At 35.8% G+C, this 22,016-nt stretch overlaps 1 protein-coding gene across 1 annotated transcript in view; it reads right to left on the bottom strand.

Moving 5' to 3' along the window:
• The window catches only part of LOC105879321 (platelet glycoprotein 4-like), a 54,684-nt gene extending 44,454 nt beyond the window's left edge, over window positions 1-10,230 (bottom strand). The window contains 3 exon segments of the mRNA XM_076006219.1: window positions 1,842-2,002; window positions 9,754-9,787; window positions 10,145-10,230. Of these exon segments, the coding sequence (XP_075862334.1) occupies window positions 1,842-2,002; window positions 9,754-9,787; window positions 10,145-10,230 (281 nt within the window).
• Between the last annotated feature and the right edge of the window lie 11,786 nt (window positions 10,231-22,016).

The following is a 22,016-nucleotide window of genomic DNA, read 5'->3' on the forward strand; positions in this document are numbered from 1 at the left end:
GCTGGGATTACAGGCATGCACCACGGTGCCCGGCTAATTTTTTTTTTCTATTTTTAGTTGTTTGGCTAATTTCTTTCTATTTATAGTAGAGATGCGGTCTCGCTCTTGCTCAGGTTGGTCTTGAACTCCTGAGCTCAAGCAATCATCCTGCCTCAGCCTCTCAGAGTGCTAGGATTATAGGCTTGAGCCACCTCACCTGGCCCAGGTTCTAATTTTTAAATAATTATGCTCAGATTCTCATTAGATCATATATGAGTTCTAGATTTTCAAAAGTACATATGCTTTTTGAAATGAGATATTTGTATAGGCTTTTGCTAATGACATAAGAACTATTAGAACATGAAAAAAAATTTCCAAGACTTTTCTTCCAACAGTGAAAACTAAGTCATCTTTGTTTGACGAAGTTGTGAATAGTGTCAGACGTGGGCATAGAGACAGGAGACTTGGGGAAAATTGCTAAGGTAGGATAGGCACCGAGGCCCTCTGCAGCTTATATATCGTATGCTTTAGTAGGAGGCTCTACTCTCACATGACTATTGTTATTTCATTATATTTTAGCTGTGAGTTGTCAATCTAGAAAAATATTGGTGTGCTGGAGAGGAAGGAAAAATTATACAATCATAGAGTATCCAAAAGAGATAAGATGCCGAAACTGTGAATAATAATGTCATTACAAATGTGAAATTTTGTGATAATAATTAATCATGGTATATAACTAGTTGTAATTTCCTTGAAGGAAAATACATATTTTTATAATGAATAAAGACAGTAGGACTTACCTAGGTTCCCATATGGATATCATTAATATAACACTAATCCTTGGTTAAGTTAGTGTTTTTAGCACTTCAATCTCCCGTTATTTTATTTTAATAACTGGAAAAGACATAGTCTATACTGTCAATAGAAAATATATGTGAAAATATAAGAGTTGCCAGTTCCTACATTTGTGTGGACATGAGCAAGTCACCTTATATCCAATAGTGTAAGGTATTTTTTATTTACAAAATGAAAGATTCTGGATAAACATTTCTTCTAGTTTTAATTGCCTAAGATTCTGTTCAAAAATGTATTAAACTATTAGGTAATATAGGATACAGGTATTGAATAGTCAGTCTCAGCACAAGAGAAAAGATAAGAATGAAACTACTAGATAAATGTAAACACCTATATGACCTGGATATTAGTTTGGATATAAATTCTTAGCTATATAAAAATAAGCTTAGTGTCATGGTTCTCAAAATTGAGTGTGTATTGCAGTCACCCAGGAGGTTTTAAAATTCATTAGTGAGCCCCAACTCTCAGAAGTCCCCAGTTCATTTGGTCTGGAGTGGGGTGTGAGAATTTTCATGTCTACCAAGTTCTCTGGTGATACTGATGCCGCTAGTCAAGGAGTCACACTTTAAGAACCACCAATATAATGTATATGTTTAATTTTAAGATGTTAAATATGGATAGATTTTTTTCTCTGTTCAACATGCATATTTCAGAGTTAAGTATATATGCCATACGTGCAAAATACTTGTAACTTCTTAAACATAGGGATGTTATTTGATGCTGGTAAATTTATTATAATATCTATATTTCTTTTCTATATATTGTCTAATCGATGCTCGGGTAATTTATATATATTCAAAATAAATATCCTCTAATCATTACATCCTTCAGTTAAGATTCTATACAGGTAGGAAAAATATTTCCTATTTTATTTTTGTATATTACTGGCAAGAAAATAACAAGTACATATCTCAACACAATGGCATTCATCAAGTGGAAGCCTTCTCAGAAATACATATGTTCAAAGTCACTTATGTTCAATCTGCCACTTATTTGTGAGAACTCACCTGTACGTGTAAGGACCTCTTTGCTTAACTTTAATCTTGCTGCTGTTCACCATCACTTCCTGTGGATTTTGCACATCAAATATCCACAATTGTCTATAAACTTCTGCGCCTGCTTTAATCCGATTTTTAAAAGCAAATGTACCTTCTTCAAGGACAACTTCCTATGAAAAAGAAAACATATTGGGAGTATTTATTTATGGTAAATACAGGCACTTTTTGGAGTTTATTTATAACCTTTAGACAGCCAGAATAAAAGACCAAGCTCAAGTACCTCATTCACAAGAACCTTTGAAACCTTGTCATACACTTACAGCAGAAGTATTCTCAGCAGACTTTTATTGCAACCACTTATAGTTAATCTTTTATGAAGAGAATCAGTGTGTAATACTGAAGACATGACTGTTTATTTTAAGGCAAACCATTGGCAAGCTTTAGATTGCCCCTTTGGCAATGTCAGAACAGTCAGTAACACAATTTATTAAGCAATTTTATTAAAGTTGTTCCAAAAAGTTCTTATCAGTTGAACATTAACTTCTCTTCTGCTCCTAAGTGAGTTGGATTCATGAGACAAAGCAGAAAAAGTGAGAGGAAAATCTATCGGTACTGAAAACTTTTCCCTTTTCTTCAACAGTTGGGCACTTCAGAAGATAATGACAACATTTATTACATTAAGAAAATAAGTGCATCTGAATGATCTCCCCTTCAAACCCTGTTCACCATGGCTTCTCTAACTTTCAATATATTTGCAACAACCCATTAGTAACATGTTTCCAAAAATTATAACAGCCTATTCCATAATTATTGGGTTACTACTTTTTAAAGAAAAGGACAAGAGAAGGAAGATGCCCTATTCTTCTTTTATGAACTCCATTAAAAGCCATTGATACCCCTTGTACTGAACTACACCAATGACAGAAATTAAAATCCTATATAAGGAATCTGATTCCTTCCTTTAGGAGATTTGGGATCAAGTAGAAAGTCAATAAAACCCTCAGGGTCAATTTCATTATCTTTGTCATGAGGGAGTTACCATAGATGTTCTCCCATTTTCCTTCCAGGGCTCTCATTCTGAGCTGGAAGACCATGGAGCTATAGTAACTAGCACAAACAAAGGTGACTTTGTAGCAGATAATGTTTCCAATTAAGTGCTTTTGGGAAAACGCCCAGTTTAAAGAACTCCAACTTAACCTTAGTGTGTTAGGGGAAGAGGAAGAAAGACATTTTCACAGAAAATGAGCCTAAGAAGAGCCATGACTACGGGAATAACCTGATCTATTTATTTCCTTCACCAGGAAGCAACATTTCACAGAATGATAAATTAGGAAAGGAAATTGAATATTATCACATTTTCTAGTAGAGCTCTGAGAAACTAGTGGACTGGCCTAAGGGTGGCCTAGGCAAATAGTAGGGGATCATAATGAAAATCCTTGTCTCCGACCCTTAGACTAGTGCTCTTTGACACCATGCTATCACTGTCTCTCTCTTTTTTTTTAAATCTCATATTACCAACTGCACTTAGCTGGTAGAAGTCAAATGAAGTCTCATATTTTAAGGATGTTTTACTTATTGCTTAATGTAGAGAATAAGAGAATTCCTTACAGAAGAACTGGGCACAAAATCCTGTGCTGTTGCAATCCACTTACACTGGGTACGTTGGAACTGCTAGGTTGAAGTTGGAACCTCTTACTTTTTATTAATACTATAAATTGTCCTCGAAAAACTTTTTATGTGCTCCACAGAGGGCTTATTTTCACACTAACAAGTCCAACATTAAGACAAAATTGCTGAAAGTTTTTATGGCTATTCTTTTAAATATAAAAGTGTTTGACATGGATGTTGAAGCTGACAGCTATATAGACCCTGAAAACTGGTAATTTACCCATTCAAAGACACTTTATGAAAAGAAAACACATACAAACACATACACACATTACTATTCTCACAGTATAAGAATCTTAAGGTTCAATACAAAATATTTTATTATAAAGTGCCTCTCAAGATACATACTTTATATCAGTTTTTAATGAAAGGAACTCAACAAATTCTTACAGAATTGAAAACAGTCTATGACAGAATGTGCTTCATAGGAGAGAATGCCTAACTAATGTTTATGTGTATGAATACCAAAAGACACAGTGTATTATGCCTCTTTTCTAAACTCATAAATCACTTTTTCATTTAAAAATATCTACAGCAACAATAAGGCAAAGTTGAATCACAAAGAATTGAAATGAATGCACTGAATTATTGTTAGAATATGTACCGACTAACTCCATCCATTATTTTAGAGGTAGTAAATGGGTTCTAGAGAAAAACAGATTGTGATTCAACATTACATGACAAATTTAACAGGAACTAATGAAGAAATCGGGTATTTTCACTTGAATTTTGTGTAGGTTCCATAACACCATGACTTGTTCAGAGACAAAGAGACAGGAATATTGAAGTAGTAAAAATAGGAATGCAACTCTTCAGATGCTGACACTACTGTACTAGATAATTGTATAACCACTACTTCATTACCAAGACTAAACACGTTACAAGTTTCTCTAATTTTAGAAGAAGCAAAAGAACTTAATGTTTTTTATGAATTTAAAACTGCTTGATTTTAAATTGTATTTGCAAATGTTCCAGCAAGTTTGAAGTATAAGACTAATAATTACATGCACAAAAAAAGTGATATAAAATCCTCTTAAAATCCTCTCACTTGATTAATGAGTAAATCAGTATTTATCCCTGACATTAAAGTATGCAGCCTATCCAACCCCAGTAACAGTTGGATTCCAACCTAGTTGAGTCTCTTATAGCATGGTCTCTAGCTGGGTTGGAAGCCATTGACCTTGAAATTTCTATTCTGCTATGTTGATTTGAAAACATGTTTGTGACAGTAATATCTTCTGTGAAGTCACATACTCTCTTGATTATTACTGTTGTGTGAAAATAGTAATCTACATGACTGGCAACTTAAATGTAATTATTAAAATGCCTTTGATATCTTACTGTGCATGGAGTAGGTAGAGTACAAATGTAGAAAACATATTGTCTCATTTCTCAAGGACCTTATAAAGTACCACCAAGAGACAGAATCATGCTTCGCAGATTTAATCTATGAGTCAGATTCTCCTACCCTATTCCCACCTAACAAAGTGTAGTGGCTTCTTCCCTAAAGAATAGAGTGAAGTGGTTAACAATGATATTTGATGCTATGAGTTTGATCTCCAATTTGGTCATTTAAAAATCATTTATGTTTGGGTAGGTTGTTTAATTTCTCTCTATGTCTGTTTCCTTATCTAATTGTGAGAGCAATAATAGTTATATAAACTTGGTATTTTTGGAAGTCAAAAAAGTTGAAGTTTCACATTTTCATATGGTTTAATTAAATATTTATTCTCATAGGTTGCTATTAGTATTAATAAATGTGAGCATTTAGTAGAACAGTGTTAGCATGTAGAAGCCATTCATTCAATAAGTGTCAGCTATTAATATTTTGTAAATATTATCCAACCGTCCTTAAAAATCATTTTGTTCCACCCTCTAGAGGAAGAACTCTAATATCATTTATTCCATACTCTGCTTTCACTGGTAGGTTCAGAGCACTTACTGTCAAAACCAGTCATGTACCAATAACTAATGTAATAACCTGTGATACTTCTTTTTACTGCTATTTAATCATTTTTATAATAATTCTCTCTAGTAAAATGAAAACTTTCTTAAAAAGCAGAAATATGCTGGAAATAGCCTCTATCATTCCCACCCACTTTTATAACTTGCTTGTAACTGGTCCTAAAGAGAACAATTTTCCCATGTTTAAAATAATTTCTTCCATCTTTAGGAATTATGTACTAGCATAAGTGGAGAAGAAAAGAATGAATTAGAATATTAGTGACAACTGTGCTGAGAATCAGAAAATGACTTTAGTCTCAGATTGTCATCATCAACTAAAACCCAGAATAAACTTTAGTGAAATGCATTGGGAAAAGAAGCTTTTATAGGTTTCTAAAACCCAGAAATTAGGCATCAAGAATTTATATTAGAACCTAAAATGGGAAATTTTGTATTTGGCAGGAAAAGTAAACTATGCTGATACTAAATAGGGCTGGAGGAAAAATGATACATATGCTTGCCTATCCTGCTTATCTGCTATTTCTTGAAACATTGTTTTTAACTATCATTTCTTATTGGAGTTATGTGCAAATAAGTGTAGTGTTTAGTTCATTTTTGTACCATTAATTTAATGTAATTTTTTGGATTGTTTCTTATTCTCATGTCATTAAATATAAAACAAACTTTATCATCTTTAACAACTAAAACTTCAGGCATTTATTTTTGGGCTCTTTAGATACTATGAAAAGGTACAAATGATTTTATCTAGAAATATAAGCATATATTAGAAAATGAATATAAATGTAATTTATTTTATTAAAATAGGACTGTTGATTCAGATGTATAGTCATTTTAATAAACAATCATTACAGTGTGTTTTAGTTTGTAAAACAGTCTTATGTAAACAAAGTTCTAGCTTTTTTATATGACTAAAATTGATAAGGTCAACATGGTTATATAGAAATCTGAGACCAAAATCAGGCTAAGCTTTACATGGATTCTAGACCTTGACCACTGTAGGGATTCTGATGTGTCTTAGTCCATCGATTTGTAGTGGGCACACAACGCAAACTATCATTTAACAATCTTCACAACTTCAAGTTTTGTGCCGCCTCCTCCTCCTCCTGGAGTCTGAATCCATACTGCTCCCTTCTGTCTTGTAAAAGATGGAACACATAAACCTCATTTTAAAAACAAGAAGGAAAAGCATTCTATTTTTTTATTTTATTCCCCTTCATTTATTAGTCTACTGTACATAAATTTTGCTTTCAAAAACATTAGTGTCATGGCGTAACCACTGTTACCTTAATTTTCATCTGCCTGAGAACCATTTCATTCTCTCATTCCTTGAGTTCTGGCCTTCTATTAACTTCCAAAAAATTATACTCTTTTGCTTCTATTTCTTCACATAAGACCATTCTTTTCCTTTTCGGCTTTTGTCTTCCTGTCCCTGTATTGTGTACAAATGCTACAGAAATCTTTCTGTTCTTTCTCTCTCTACCTTAAATCTCACTAAAAGCAAATCCACTCTTTAGTTTTATGTGTAATCTATATAGCATTGATCAAATCTATCTGAGGTCTGACCTTTGAAATACAGACTGATGTTCATGTCAAAAATTTGGTATTTTTACTCCCCTCTCTCCTAATTTATTCCCTGTATCCACACTTCCCTTGCATCACATCACCCATCAGTTTTCCATACCTGCTCTACCACACAATGATCTTTCTATAAGAGAATCTTAAAATTTGTTTGAGAGTGGTCATGTCCTACATTTTTCATGTTTTTCTGTCTTTGTTCTCACTTTCCAACCCTTTCTAGTGGAGAAGCATAGTGTACAAGGCTGTGTGTCATTTAAGCTCTTGCTTCAGAGTGCCTGTGCTTGGAAACTGACTCCTCTTCCCATGAGCAAGGTGAGTTGGCAGGTTGACTTAGGTGCCTGTGCATGTAAAATGGGTAAAATAATAGGACCTTCAGATGGATATTTCTGATGATTAAATGAATTATATAGGAATATGGGAAGCTCTTAGTAAGCAGTAAATAAATGCTAGCCATTTGGTGATGTCAGTCTCTAAATGTAGGTTTTATTATACTTACTGAAAAACATACCAACTAGTATTGCATATCACATCATCAGTTAAATATTCTTCTGCCTGATGTTCCAAGCTTCTTAACGTTGCCTTCTAAGCATCTTGTTTATCCAGTATTCTTGGTACATCCTCTACTTTTCTCCATCCGTCTTCACTACACTTAATTGCCTTTTGATAACTTTTTCCAGACTGTTAATCAGTCCTTTGATACTTTTACTGTTGTTCTTTTTGGACTTTCAAAACTTTATACTTCTTTAAAATCCAAATCAAGTCCCTTCTTCTTCTTGAAGTTTCTTGAATACTCAGACAGATTTCTCTATCTAAATATCGATAGCATTTAGTTTTAAAATTCAATTCTACAGTCTCATGGATCTCTGTAGTTTTTTTACAATATATTTTTGCTGGTTATATCTTATACTTGTTGAGATAATGTATTTTATTAGTCACTATACAGAAGTATATCTTGATGTCTCAAAACTCTTTCTCATGATGAACCATTATGAGCCCAGAGATAAATATTAAAGAATTAACTTAAAATAGTTGCTAGCACCTGATATACATGCCTACAGGGGAGTTTTTTGTACTAATTTAGTTGCATGACAAAAAATTGATTAATCCTCAGATATTGATTATTAATTATATATCAGTATAAATAGTCTTAAATTTCTGTGCACTGTGAGATTACTGTGACTTTTTTATTTGGAAATGAAAAGACAAGTTATAGTCTATGTGTTAACAAAGACGTTGATCTTGTCTTTCCTCCACAACAGATCCATGTGGGAATCTGTTTACAGAGCAGGAAATATGTTAGAGCAATGGGAATTCTATCTCACTGTTACATAATCCCTGCCTCACCATCACAGTCTCTCTCCATTGGCCTATATTAAAAATACTATAAAGAAAACTGGGAATTCCAAAACAGGTATACCATTCAATTTGTCTATATATATATATTTTAGTTAAATACATGAAGCTAAAGATCTACAACATGTTAGCAATAAAAGAGATACAAATCACTGTACAATCAGCTCTCTGTACCTGCAGGTTCCACATCCAGAAATTCAACCAACCATGGATCAAATATATTAAAATGAATACAACAATAAAAAATTAATAAAATTCAACTCTTTTTTCTCCATCACGCACTATGCTTAATAACCCTCTTTCTAGGTCATTGCCATCCTCATCAGGCAGACAGCTGAATGCCAAATTCAAATGTCTTTTATTTGTGCAGCATTATGTTTCAGAAAATGAACATGCATGCCTTCAGGTAGGACAACACACCCTTATCGTCACAATTAGTTCCTGATCTTCATTTTCTCTTGTTTTTGACACCTTAAATTTTTTTAACCCCTGTGTCCAAATTCCTGAAGCCATTTGAATTTGCCATTCCTTGTTTAGGACTTCAGCAGACGTGTCGCCCCTATTCTCTGCTTCCCTCTATGAATTAAAGTTTCTGATGAGGGAATGTATAGCTAATTAGAATGAATTAGGGTCAGTGATAAATTCTAGATTGTTGTGCAAAGCTTGCCTATTGAATCATTCTATTATTTTAAACTACAGTCAATTTCTTATATACTGAGATATGTCTTACATATTTCTGAAAATATTTCCAAAGAGTGAAATATAAAGCTTCACAAATAGGAAATATTTATAAGATGATCAGGATGATCACACATTATATAAAACAGTAGATTGCCAAACCAAAAAACAAAGTTTACCAGTTTACCAAAGATTTCTGCTTCCATATAAAACACAATATCTAACATGTACACATATATGTATATACCCATTTTTTGTTTCTATTTTTCTCAGCATTACCTAAAATGTAATTATGTTTATCAATATCCCCTCTCAAAATACATTCACTTATTTCTTATTCAAAGGCATGACAACATACTCTTTGGACATAATTAAAAATATTTATTTCTACTAGCTTGCACAACTATAGACAGCTTTTATCACAATGTACATATGTATATATGTACTATAACAATGTATGCATGTTAAATATACATTGCACTTGTAACATTTCACACATGGTCCCTTCTCTATAACGTAGAGTTCCAGTGGTTCATAATTACCTTAGTATCAAGGGTAATTTTATAAGACGTAAAATTACCAGTTATCATGACATATAAAGCTGCTACCCAGAGCATAAAAGAGACAGAATATAGAACAAATTAGAATAACAAAAAACTATTCTTTAGACTACCTGTACCTTTTTAATTGTCTTCTCAAGATTCCTGTATCCTCGGCCAGGCGCGGTGGCTCACGCCTGTAATCCTAGCACTCTGGGAGGCCGAGGCGGGCGGATTGCTCAAGGTCAGGAGTTCAAAACCAGCCTGAGCGAGACCCCGTCTCTACCATAAAAATAGAAAGAAATTAATTGGCCAACTAATATATATAATATAAAAATCAGCCGGGCATGGTGGCTCATGCCTGTAGTCCCAGCTACTCGGGAGGCTGAGGCAGGAGGATTGCTTGAGCCCAGGAGTTTGAGGTTGCTGTGAGCTAGGCTGACGCCATGGCACTCACTCTAGCCTAGGCAAGAAAGCGAGACTCTGTCTCAAAAAAAAAAAAAAAAAAAAAAAAAAAGATTCCTGTATCCAGTTGGCCTTAAGATACCGCCAAGCACAGCCAGAAAGACACCAATGACAGCCCCCGTGATGAGGCCACAGTTTCAATCACAGCCCATTTTTCATATTCAGGGGACGAATTAAGGTTAAGAACCTTTCTTTCACACTCCAAGATATGATTAAGGCAGTTTCTACAAGGTCTGGTTCTATCATTAGAAAGAGATCATAAAACAAAAACTTAATTATCACTACAAAAAATATCAAAGTACAAAAAAATATGCAAATGGAATAGGTCATTTTGCCAGTTATAAATAAACAAATGCTTTTCTTTTTGTTTCTTTTTGTCTAAACTGACTACATAGGTGTTTTCCTGATTTTTGCTTCTAATTACTTACCAGTGGCAGAAGTTGTAGTGTTGTACTTGAATTTTTAGAAAATTCTCTCTTAAATTGTTCTTCTATGGATGATTAATACATTGAAAACTTATCCAAGGAGAACTCTCACCCTCATCTCTTCCCTCAGCCCAAGACACTTGGACACTTAACTGCATCCTCACCTTCTATCTGGCTTTTGCATCCAAACACAACCATCCACACCCTGCCTGCAGTTCTGCTGCAAACAGATGTGGGTGGTCTGATGTCTTCTCCATCTAAATGCTAAGCAAGTAGGTAACAGATGTTTTCTTTACTATATGCCGTATTCATAAATAAACAGCCAGACATTAATTTTATTGGAAATGAACTGATGAGTCTCAGAAAGAATCAATTCTTCTATCATTGGAAAGCTAGCTGTTAAAACAAACAAACAAACAAAAACACATAGGTAAATGGAAAAAAACATGTTGTCAGAAAATTAAGACTAGGATATTCCCTAATATCATCATAAATATAACCACTGTTGAAAGGAAATCTCATTTTTATGAACACCAAGTTTATGCCTGAATTGTTTGTCCTATAAACAGTGTTTAAAACACAGAATTATTTTAAAGAAAAACTTATTTTCAATTTTATTGTTAATGACTTTTGGATAAAATATAGATGTGAGGACTTTAAAGAAAATATATAATGTAGAGGATGTCTTATATTAACAATATGCATTACTTTCTTACTAATCACAAAGATGTTTTTAAATATTCAACTATTATTGTTTCGTCATAGGCAGTTGATTTTTTGCCAATTCTGTTAAAACTCAAATAGTTTGTGCTTGTATATATTTCAGTCAATCTCATTTTTGGTATCTTTATATAGTATGTAGTTATTATATAAAGAATGGAATAATATAATGTATGGAATGAGTGGATCATGTTGTTATAGAATTGATATGAATTTATTATGTATGACTAATATTTGAAAACACATTAATTTGAGCTTTTTTATTAGAATGGACATTTTTTAATAATGGGGTTGACCTGACATTGATAGAATGTACTTTGTGGCTTATAAACAAATATTTTCTACTTCAAAATGCCCATGGCCAAGGAAAACATACATGCCAACAAAAAGAGGGCTACAGACAGAGGCATACACAGAATATTTTTTGTCATTATCATAAGTTAATAAAAATTACAGTTGTTTGTGGTTTCAGGTTTTGCTTCAGTGTCTTTGTTGCAATAGAATTCCCACTTTTAGGATTTCATGAATGTTTATTTCCACTTGAAAAACTAAATGGTTCACTTGAGGAACCATTAAGTTTTTCAAAAATATTACTTGCATAGCTAAGAAGATAAATTGTTTCCCAAAATGAACTAAGATAAATGTTACAAAATTTTTCCTTAGCAATTTTATTTATTTAATTATTCTTTCTTACCCTTTGGCATTTCTCTTTACCTACTCCCTAATACCTGAGGCACTTCTACTGTAAATCACTGGAGGCAGCAAACTCATTCACACCAATGCCTTTGTGACAAGCTTGGGTATTTCACTGGTGTTATGTTCTTTCCAGTGTAAGAGGAAAACACATAAGCCTAAACAAGTGATTTATTTTTCCTGTGGAATTTGATGTCTCACTGAGCAGCAAGTGGAGCTGATTTTTAATTAACAGTTTGTGGGTGGGGGGAGTAGGAAGAATAGCTTTCCTTGCCCCTTTGAATCATGTAACATGCTACCTCCTATGGTTTGACCAGGGTTGTCATAATACAATGGAACAAGTTATGTAAGGCTGATGATAAGAGATAGATATTATCAAATGGAATTTTATCTGCAAAGTATAATTGTAAAGCACCTTAAACTGTTCTTGAAACAATCTTTTAGGCAACCATAGTAATTGCTAAATAGAGAATACTGATCTGGTGTTCTGCATGCTGTGAATCAATAATTATACTACCCTGAGTATGTTAAGTATATAACATTTTACTGAGTGCACATTTCATAGATCATCCCCCAACTCTTATTTGCTAGTTATACTTAAGGAAGCGATCAAAATACAGGGATCCAACCTGGTACAATTGAGATTTGGAGTCTAGACATTAGACAAAAGATTGCTTTACCGTTCTCTTGCTAGGTGACAGTGGATAAGCCACTCTATACCTCAGTTTCCTCATATGTAAAATAACATTCTAAGTTTAGTCAACATAGTGCTGGAAGTCCTAGTCATAGCAATCAGCAAAATAAAAAATAAAGGGCATCAAAATTGGGAAAGTAGAGGTCAAACTATCCCCGTCTACTGATGATATAATCTTATATCTAGAAAACCCTAAAGACTGCAACAAAAAACTCCTAGTTGATATTCAGCAAACTGTCAGGTTACAAATTAATATATACTTATCAGTAGGATTTCTGTATACTATTAACAAAGTCAAGATGAGAGTCAAGAACTCAATACCATTCATAATAGCTGCAAAGAAAGTAAAATACCTAGGAAATATACCTAACTAAGGAGATAAAAGATCATTACAAAGAGGACTGCAAAACACTGATGAAAGAAATCATAGATGACACAAACAAATAGAAAAACATCCCATGCTCATTGACTGGAAGAATCAATATTGTTAAAATGTCCTTACTGCTCAAGGTGACTTACAGATTCGATGCAATTCCCATCAAAATAGCAACATTTTTTACAGAACTAGAAAAAAATAGATTTTTCTCAAAAAAAGATAGACAAATGGTAAAAAAAAAAATGAAAAAATGTTCAACATAACTAATTATCAGGAAAATACAAATTAAAACCACAATTTGATACCACCTTACCCCTGTCAGAATGGCCATTTTTAAAACATGGAAAAAAAAGGAAAAAGAAACATGAAAAAATATATATATGTTGGTGTAGATGTGAAACAAAACACTTATACACTATTGATGGGAATGTAAACCAGTCCAACCTCCATGAGATCAATATGGAGATTCTTCAAAGAACTAACTTTGACCTGCCATTTGATCCAGCAATCTCACTACTGGGTATCTACCCAAGGGAAAACACGTCATTTTATGAAAAAGATAATTGCAGCCAAATGTTTATTGCAGCACAATCACAATTGTGAAGAATTGGAACCATGAGTGGGCACCTTCAGTGCCCATGGGCTGATAAGAAATCAAAGAAAATACACACACACACACACACACACACACACACACACACACACACACACTCATATATACATGGAGTACTACTCAGCCATAAAGGAATGAAATAACATCTTTTGCAGCACCTGGATGGAACTGGAAACCTTCATCTTAACTGAAGTATCTCAGAAATGGAAAAACAAATACCACATGTTCTCACTTATAAGTGAGAGCTAAATGAGGGAGAGATATATGATCATAAAGTGGTGTAATGGACATTGAAAACTACATACCGGGAGTTTTCCTCCAATATTCCCTCAAATAAGTTTCCATGCTTTTTGGTTTTCTTCTTTTTCAGAGATCCCTATGATTCTTGTATTTGGGCAGGTGCACTGTGCGCCACTGCTGCTCTCCTGCATCCACCTAGTCCCTTGTAGCTGTCACAGGTGGTTGACATGAGGCAGGCATATGGCAGGCAGCATGTGGTGGGCACATGGAGGGTAGTCTGCTGTGCCCTGGGCATTTGCTCCACACAGGTTGGGTGCTAGAGGAGTTGGGGTGGCCATTTGCCCTGCTAACAGGGCTGTCAGTGGTGGCGCTAACTTGGTGGCAATGACAAGAGCCAGAAACCACAGGCACATGGTCCACTCTGGTTCCAAGGAAGCTATCTTTGTGTGGGGCCACCCAAGTAGTGGCAGCTGGAACCGGTTCTGTGTGCACCTGACCTGCCTGGGTCCCATGGTGGCAGTGGGGGCACCCAGCACCCACACATAGGATGCGTGGGAGCCCAGCCTCTCCACTCCTCCAGCTTGGCTGAAGCCATGGGAGGCAGCAGGAATGGGTCTGACCCCCGAGGTAGACACAGGTGCTCTGGGGCTGGAACCTCACAATGGCACAATGGCACAGGGTTCAGGAACCAGCAGGACCCTGTTGTGTCTTCTCTCTGGATTGATGCCTCTGCACAGTCTCCAGTCAGCTGCAGCTGGAGGCCTACTGCAGACCAGGGGCCCTCCCACACTCCAAGTGCAATGTCATCAGGAGTGTGGAGCCTCAGGGTTCTCTCCGCTGTCCCTTCTCCATGTGCAGGCGCCTTCCTCGGGTACCTCAGATCCTGTGGCATACGTCACCACACTACCCTGTCCTTTACCTTTGGAGTCTTTCATCACCACTGTGTTGATTCCCTGTCCTCTCTCCCAGACAAGGGACCCGAAGGTGACTATCTACTCTCCACTTTCCTTCCTCTCCCTGAGAGCCGCGTGTGCAGGCTGCTTCTAGTCTCCCATCTTGGACCTCTCCCTCTGCTATTGGTTTTTGAGAAGGGTTGATCAATGCAGATGCTTTGGGGATTAGATATATTTAAGAAGGGGGACGTGAGAGGCAAATGTGTAATGTGATTGGATGATTGATGCCCTGGCTGCTTCCCAAAGGAATCTGAGAGATACAATTAGGTGTCACTGGAAGAATAATTGTCCTGTATTTATTTAATATAGTTCCTTCCTTGGCATCCATTTCTGGGCCTGACATGTTTTTTGAAACCCAGTGGTGCCCTGTCACCTTTGGCCTAGTAAGAACTTCCCTTCCCTGTGTGGCTGTTTGCAATATAGCCCGCTTATTCCTCATCTCACTCACCAAAACTTCAACATACCCCACAGCTGCTGACCATGATAAACCTAATAGTCAACACCAGAGTTGTATAAATAAGATCCCCCTTTGCGCACGTATTCTCTAATTCTCTAGTGTTCACGGAGCTTAACAAAGGCATAGTCGCACGGGTCCTACCTCTCATTCTCTTTCTCTATCTCTTCTCTTACTCTCTTGTTCCTCACTCCTCACTTGGTTGAGCACCCTGACAGCTCCAGACTTCCGTCAGCATCTTGTTGGTACCGCTTACCTCTCTGAGACCTGTAAGTAATGCATTTCTTAATGTTGCATGCATTTTTGTTTTATTTTCTCATTGTGTTTCACCTGATCAACACACCCCAACTCGAGCCAAAATTTTCCTGGGCAGGGCTGTCCTAAAGAGTGGCTACCTTGGCTTATGGCCACTCTTAAGAGACAGACCTCGAGGACAAATCAAACAAATCAAAAACTGAGGGCTTTTTTCCTCCATGATATAGTGGGTACACCGAGTCTAAGCTTTTATTACATTTATGAATCAAAATACATAGAAGTCACTTGATATTTAGATTTGGCTAACTGAATAATAATGCATTTGAACATTGCCAACATTGTTCTTTGAGGATTTTGTAAAAGAATAAAGCTAACATGAATAGGATGCTTACTAATTGCCAGGGATTTTGGTTTACGTGCATTATCTTGTTTAATTCTCCTGTTCAAACCTAGGAAGTGGATACTATTATTATTTACTTTTTACAAATAAGTAAACAGGCATACTATTAATAAAATTGATATTAATAACAGTAAGTAGAATATTGTAAACTATATTGCCCTATTAAATTATAAAGAGCCATCCACAGATGTTCTGAGCCTTGAGGTTTTTAATGTTGATATTTTTGGTATAAAATATTCGAATAATGTGTGTAAATGAGGACATCCTGCTTTGTCTTCCTATCCATATATATTTGCCTCTGTAGATAATGATTTTTATCAATTGACATCAGAATACCTAGTAACTAGCATAATACCACAATAACTGAAATGTCTCAAGACACCACTTTTATTACCAAAAACAACGATGATTGAGACTAGGTTGAAAATATTGTGTAGAAGTATTAACAATATCTGTACACATTTTAGTTGACAAAATATTTCTGACATATTTAATAAATATGAGATTTAAGAACCCCCCATAAACGAGAGCAACACCTTCTCAGGCTACTCTGAAGCAGCTGGAGCCAGAGAAGAAAGTGTTGTTAGTTAAATGACTCTTACAGATCAGAATACTCTGAGTGAAAACTGAGGACAGGTGAAAAGACCTGGGCGATCCCAAGAGCTGTCACACACACAACCATTATACTGAGGATAAAACTGAGACATATAAAAAAGTCACAGATTTTTTTTAACAAAGCAGGTTCACATAAGTGACCCAGAGATAGTTATATAGTACAGAAAAGTACACAAAAGACAAAAATATTATTATTTTTGGCTGTCACCATCAAAAATATAAGAGCTTGAATTTCTGGGATTCCATTTCATGCCTTGCTGCTGTTCGATTGCACTAACTAGACCAGATTTTTGGGGTCAGTTTCATTTGGCTTTGCGCAGCTACACATGGCCTGAGTGCAAAGCAGGGCCAAAATGAAAGGAGAATATACTTTCCTCAATCCACATTTTCAACTTGGTGAAACAATGAAGAGCTTTACTCTCAGGGTCATAATACCTTTCTCCAAATTTCTCAGCAGTAATTGAGAACTGTCTTGTTCATATCACTGTTTTAACAGGTGCTGGGAAACAGCCAGCCACAGGTGCAGCATTTAGAAGCCTTCTAACAAAATTGTTTAAAAAAACTCAAGTTTGTCCTTTGTTGTGCCTCTCCTTTGTAGAGAAGCTAGGGGACCTGATAACAGACTGGATGTACATCTGGCCTAACCCAGCAAATATCTTCCCAAGACTCTTCACCCCTAGCTCCCTCTTGCTTCTGTCTCCTCAGTTCTAGTGCTTCTCAAATGTGAATGTGGTGAATCACCTCTGAGTCTTGTTAAAGGGCAGATTCTCATGCAGCATGTCTGGGGTTGACCTGGAGGTTCTGCATTTCTGACAAGCTCCTTGAACGTGGCCAGGCTGCTGTTCTGCAGGACACATTTGGGTGATCAGGCTCTATTTTACTTTATAATGGATGACTGAGTGGATGAAGGTAGATTTTTGGAGGAAGAGAATTTCTTTCTGCTTTTCTCTCTGTCCTTCACAGTGAGACCAGTGTTTCTTTTCTCTTCAGTTGGGAGAGAAATAGTCTTCCTTTGGGGCTGCTGAGGCAGATTTTCAGAATATACACTATACCTTTGTTTTAAATTACCTGTCTTGTTTGAAGTAATATATGGGAAAGAGTTCTCCAAGAAATCTAATTTCGCATACTTTTATAGAAATCACTCATTAAATTAAAATGACTTTTTGGTATAGTTATTTAAAGAAAAAGAAAAAGTAATTTTTTACCAAGACAACTTGAATTGAATTAGGATAGGATTAAGACAAGCAGTAAGCTAAACAGTCTCTCCAGAATGCAGAGGGGAAAACGTTGATGTGTAGCATTTGCCATTTCCATGGTGTAAATGTAGGACTACTATCAGGGCCAAGTTCAACCTACCCAACATGAGGTCTCTGAATAAAAAACTGGGAAGATATTCACACAATTGGCCTTTAGAACTGGCAGAAAGAGCAACAAAAAGACTCTTTTTTTATTTTATTTTAGCATATTATGGGGGTACAAATGTCAAGGTTACATATATTGCCCATGCCCGCATCCCCCCTCGAGTCAGAGCCTCAAGCGTGACCATCCCCCAAATGTTGCACATCTCCCTCATTGTGTTTGTATATACCCATCCCCACCCGCCCGACACATAATGTTATTCCTATATGTCCACTGAGGTGTTGATCAGTTAATACCAATTTGCTGGTGAGTACATGTGGAGCTTGTTTTTCCATTCTTGAGATACTTCACTTAGTAGAATGGGTTCCAGCTCTATCCAGGGAAATACAAGAGGTGCTATATCACCATTGTTTCTTAAAGCTGAGTAGTATTCCATGGTATACATATACCACATTTTATCAATCCACTCATGAATTGATGGGCATTTGGGTTGTTTCCAATTGTGAATTGTGCTGCTATAAACATTTGAGTGCAGGTATCTTTTTCACAAAGTGAGTTTTGATCTTTTGGGTAGATGCCCAGTAGTGGAATTGCTGGATCAAATGGTAGATCTACTTGTATCACTTTAAGGTGTCTCCATATAGCTTTCCACAGAGGTAAAACTAGTTTGCAGTCCCACCAGCAGTGTAAGAGTGTTCCTATCTCTCCACCTCCATGCCAACATTTATTGTTTGGGGACTTTTTGATAAAGGCCATTCTCACTGAAAAGTGATATCTCACTGTGGTTTTGATTTGCATTTCCCTGATGATTAGAGATGTTGAGCATTTTTTCATATGTTTATTGGCCATCCTGTCTTGTTTTGAAAAGTTTCTGTTCATGTCCTTTGCCCACTTTTTAATAGGTTTGTTTGATTATTTTCTTGCTGATTATCCTGAGTTCTACATAGATTCTAGTTATCAGCCCTTTGTCAGATGTGTAGCTTCCAAAAATTGTCTCCTATTCTGTGGGTTGTCTGTTTGATCTCTTGACAGTTTCTTTGGCTGTGTAGAAGCTTTTTAATTTGATTAGGTCCCATTTATTTATTTTTGTTGCTGCTGTGATTGCCTTTTGGGTCTTCTTCATAAATTCTTTGCCTAGGCCAATGTCTAGAAGAGTATTTCCAACATTTTCCTCTAGAATTCTAATAGTTTCACACCTAAGGTTCAAGTCTGTTACCCAGCGTGAGTTGATTTTTGTGAGAGGTGAAAGGTGTGGGTCTTGTTTCAGTCTTCTACATGTGGCTATCCAGTTTTCCCAGCACCATTTATTGAATAAGGATTCTTTTTTCCAATGTATGTTTTTGTCTGCTTTGTTGAAGATTAGTTGGCTATATGAAGATGGTTTTATATCTGGGTTCTTGGTTCTGTTCCACTGGTCAATGTCCCTGTTCTTGTGCTATTGCCAAGCTGTTTTAATTACTATAGCCTTGTAGTATAGTTTGAAGTCTGGTAAATTGATACCTCCTATTTTAGGATTGATTTTGCTATATGGGGTCTTCTCTTGTTCCATACGAAGTGTAAAATTATTTTTTCTATATCTGTGAAAAATGATGGTGGCATTTTGATAAGGATTGCATTGACTCTGTAGGTCACTTTGGATAGTATAGACATTTTTAACGATGTTGATTCTGCCGACCCATGAGCGTGGTACTGAAGAAGGAAATAGCAGAGGATGTAAACAAAAAGACCCTTTATAGAAAGATAGTTGAAGCTACAAGGAAGGATGACATAACCAAGAAAAATTATAAGAGAGAGAAAATGTTGAATATCCTATCTTATAAAACCCTGCATATATATTAAGACTTCTATTTTTTTTTAGTGGGTATAACATTTTATTTTGTGCATAGACAGTTTTTAATAAAAGCAGCAAATGCTGCCCAGAATAAGGCTTCTATTTCATTTATTTTTTTCTCACAGTTAATTTTCGATTTGTTCCCCAAACATTAGATCAGAAGGCTGTCCTAAATGTCTTTGGTCCTTTATATTTTTAGTAAATAATATCTCAAAATAGGTGTTGAACTACAAATAGGGGGGCATAAACATTGACTCCACTAAAGCTACTGTTGAAAAAGAAAAATGCTGCACAAATGTATATTTTTAATGAAAAATAAGAGGACTGATAGAGTAAATATCTATGGTGATCATTTATAATTTTTAAAAAGAAAATATTTCATAATATTCTGAGAAAATTTCTCTATTTCTGAAGTAATTATATCCAAAGTTGCAAAAGAGTTATAAATCAGCCTTTGAGATTTGGGTTGGAAGAAAGATGAACAATAGAATCCTGAGAGAAGCAACAAGTAGTGAGTGTCTGGTTATAAAAGAAGATTAAATCTATCCAGTGCAGAAGAGAACACCTGCCTGAGGGGGTAAGGAGATAGTCATGTAAGGATTTCTCTTCATGTAATTGAAGTTTGTGGACAACTAAAGAATACAGTGGTTTGAAGGAGAAGTATTGAACAAAGTAGCATTTAATTATAACACTCTAAGGCACTCATCCCTGAAAACAGAGCATAAATAGGAAGCTTCTGTGTAAAACAATTTTAAAACTAAGGATCAAAGTTATATGTTAAACTTTTATTGAACTGTAGACCTATGGTCTATCTGCTTATAGGCTTCCTACCTACACCCTTGCACACACGCTAAGGCTTCAAGATGATAAGTGCCTTCCCAAGGGTGTTGGGATTTGGCTTATTTAACACAGAGGATAACTGGTAGTGAAAAGAGCAAGGCTGTGCTCTATTTGATGATATACCTGATTGTTTTGTCATAACATCCTAGGACCAACCAAAGCTGGTGTTATTATTTTAGGATGATAAAGTACAGCTTTGAATGATCTGAGATCTCCCGTATTCTGTATCTCATGGGCCAGCACAGGACACAAGTGGAAAAGTAAGGTGCATTCTACTGCTTAGAAGTAGAATTATTTGCTCGGCTATCATCACTGTGCTGTACTTGCAAACATATACATTCGTGTATTTCACATCTGCTTCTCCAATAACAGTTACCCAGAGGTGCCGGCTTAGGTCTTTCTTGAGATAAGCAAATAAACTATTTTCTTAATGAATGGGTGGATAGCAACACCATCAGTTTTATCACTTCTGCAAATTCATCTTTGGACATTACATTACCCTCAATTGTGCATTTAAGTATCAGATACCACCTAAACGTCAGAAGGAAAAAGATTAGACTAATCCTGGCAGTCTGGAAGAAAGATCTTGTCAAAGGTCATCAACAAGTCTGACAAAACAGTGCTCATTAACAGTGTCTGTCAGCACCTCCATTTGGAAGTAATTTGGATATTTGCAGCGACCCCATCAGCTGTGATTGGCTGGGCAGTGACCTTGACCAGGGTGAAACCTGTTCATCGTGGCTCCTACAATGCACTGTAGGTGGAACCCAGAATGACAGATGGCAGTGGGGTCAGCACAGAGGAACTTGTCCATCACTGCTATTGAAGATGAAGCTACTCAACAGGATAATCCAACAGGCACAGGAGTTGTGGTTTGCATAAGCCACAAGAGAATTGTTCAAGTTCCTTTATTTTTGAAGAAATGTTATATAGTCTCATGATCTGAGTTCACAAGATGATGAATACAGGGAAGAAAGAGCATAGCTGTGGGACTTAAGCAATAGACTAGACATTTCAAAACTTGTCTTCGTCTCAAAAGCCAAAGCCTGAAAAGTCATGTAGGCTGTGTCTGTAACATGAATACATTCCTTATCGAAAATTAGTTATTTTGATATTTTTCTTCATTCTTACAAACCGGGTTAGTTTCCTGGAGGTGTAATTACCTTATTCTTCTGGTAGATACATCACTTCCTTTTCTCTCTCTCACATACCACAGGTTAAATGTGATCATAGAGTGTATTATATTTTCTAAGTGGTAGATTAATACAACTATAAAAGCAATTATAAATTCTGTGAATAATCTTTAGTAAAACAGCCTGGATCTGTTTTTGCAGTTTCAGAAGCACCTTTTCCATTAAAAATAGGAATTAATAGGATGCTGAATGGCTTAGCACAGTGGTTTGATTCTGGGCTCTGAGACTCAGTAGTTCAGAAAAAAACATAAGACAAATTAATTGGCCAAGGACCTAA

This window comes from Microcebus murinus, chromosome 9, assembly GCF_040939455.1.
Source record: "Microcebus murinus isolate Inina chromosome 9, M.murinus_Inina_mat1.0, whole genome shotgun sequence".
In the NCBI taxonomy this organism is placed as follows: domain Eukaryota; kingdom Metazoa; phylum Chordata; class Mammalia; order Primates; family Cheirogaleidae; genus Microcebus; species Microcebus murinus.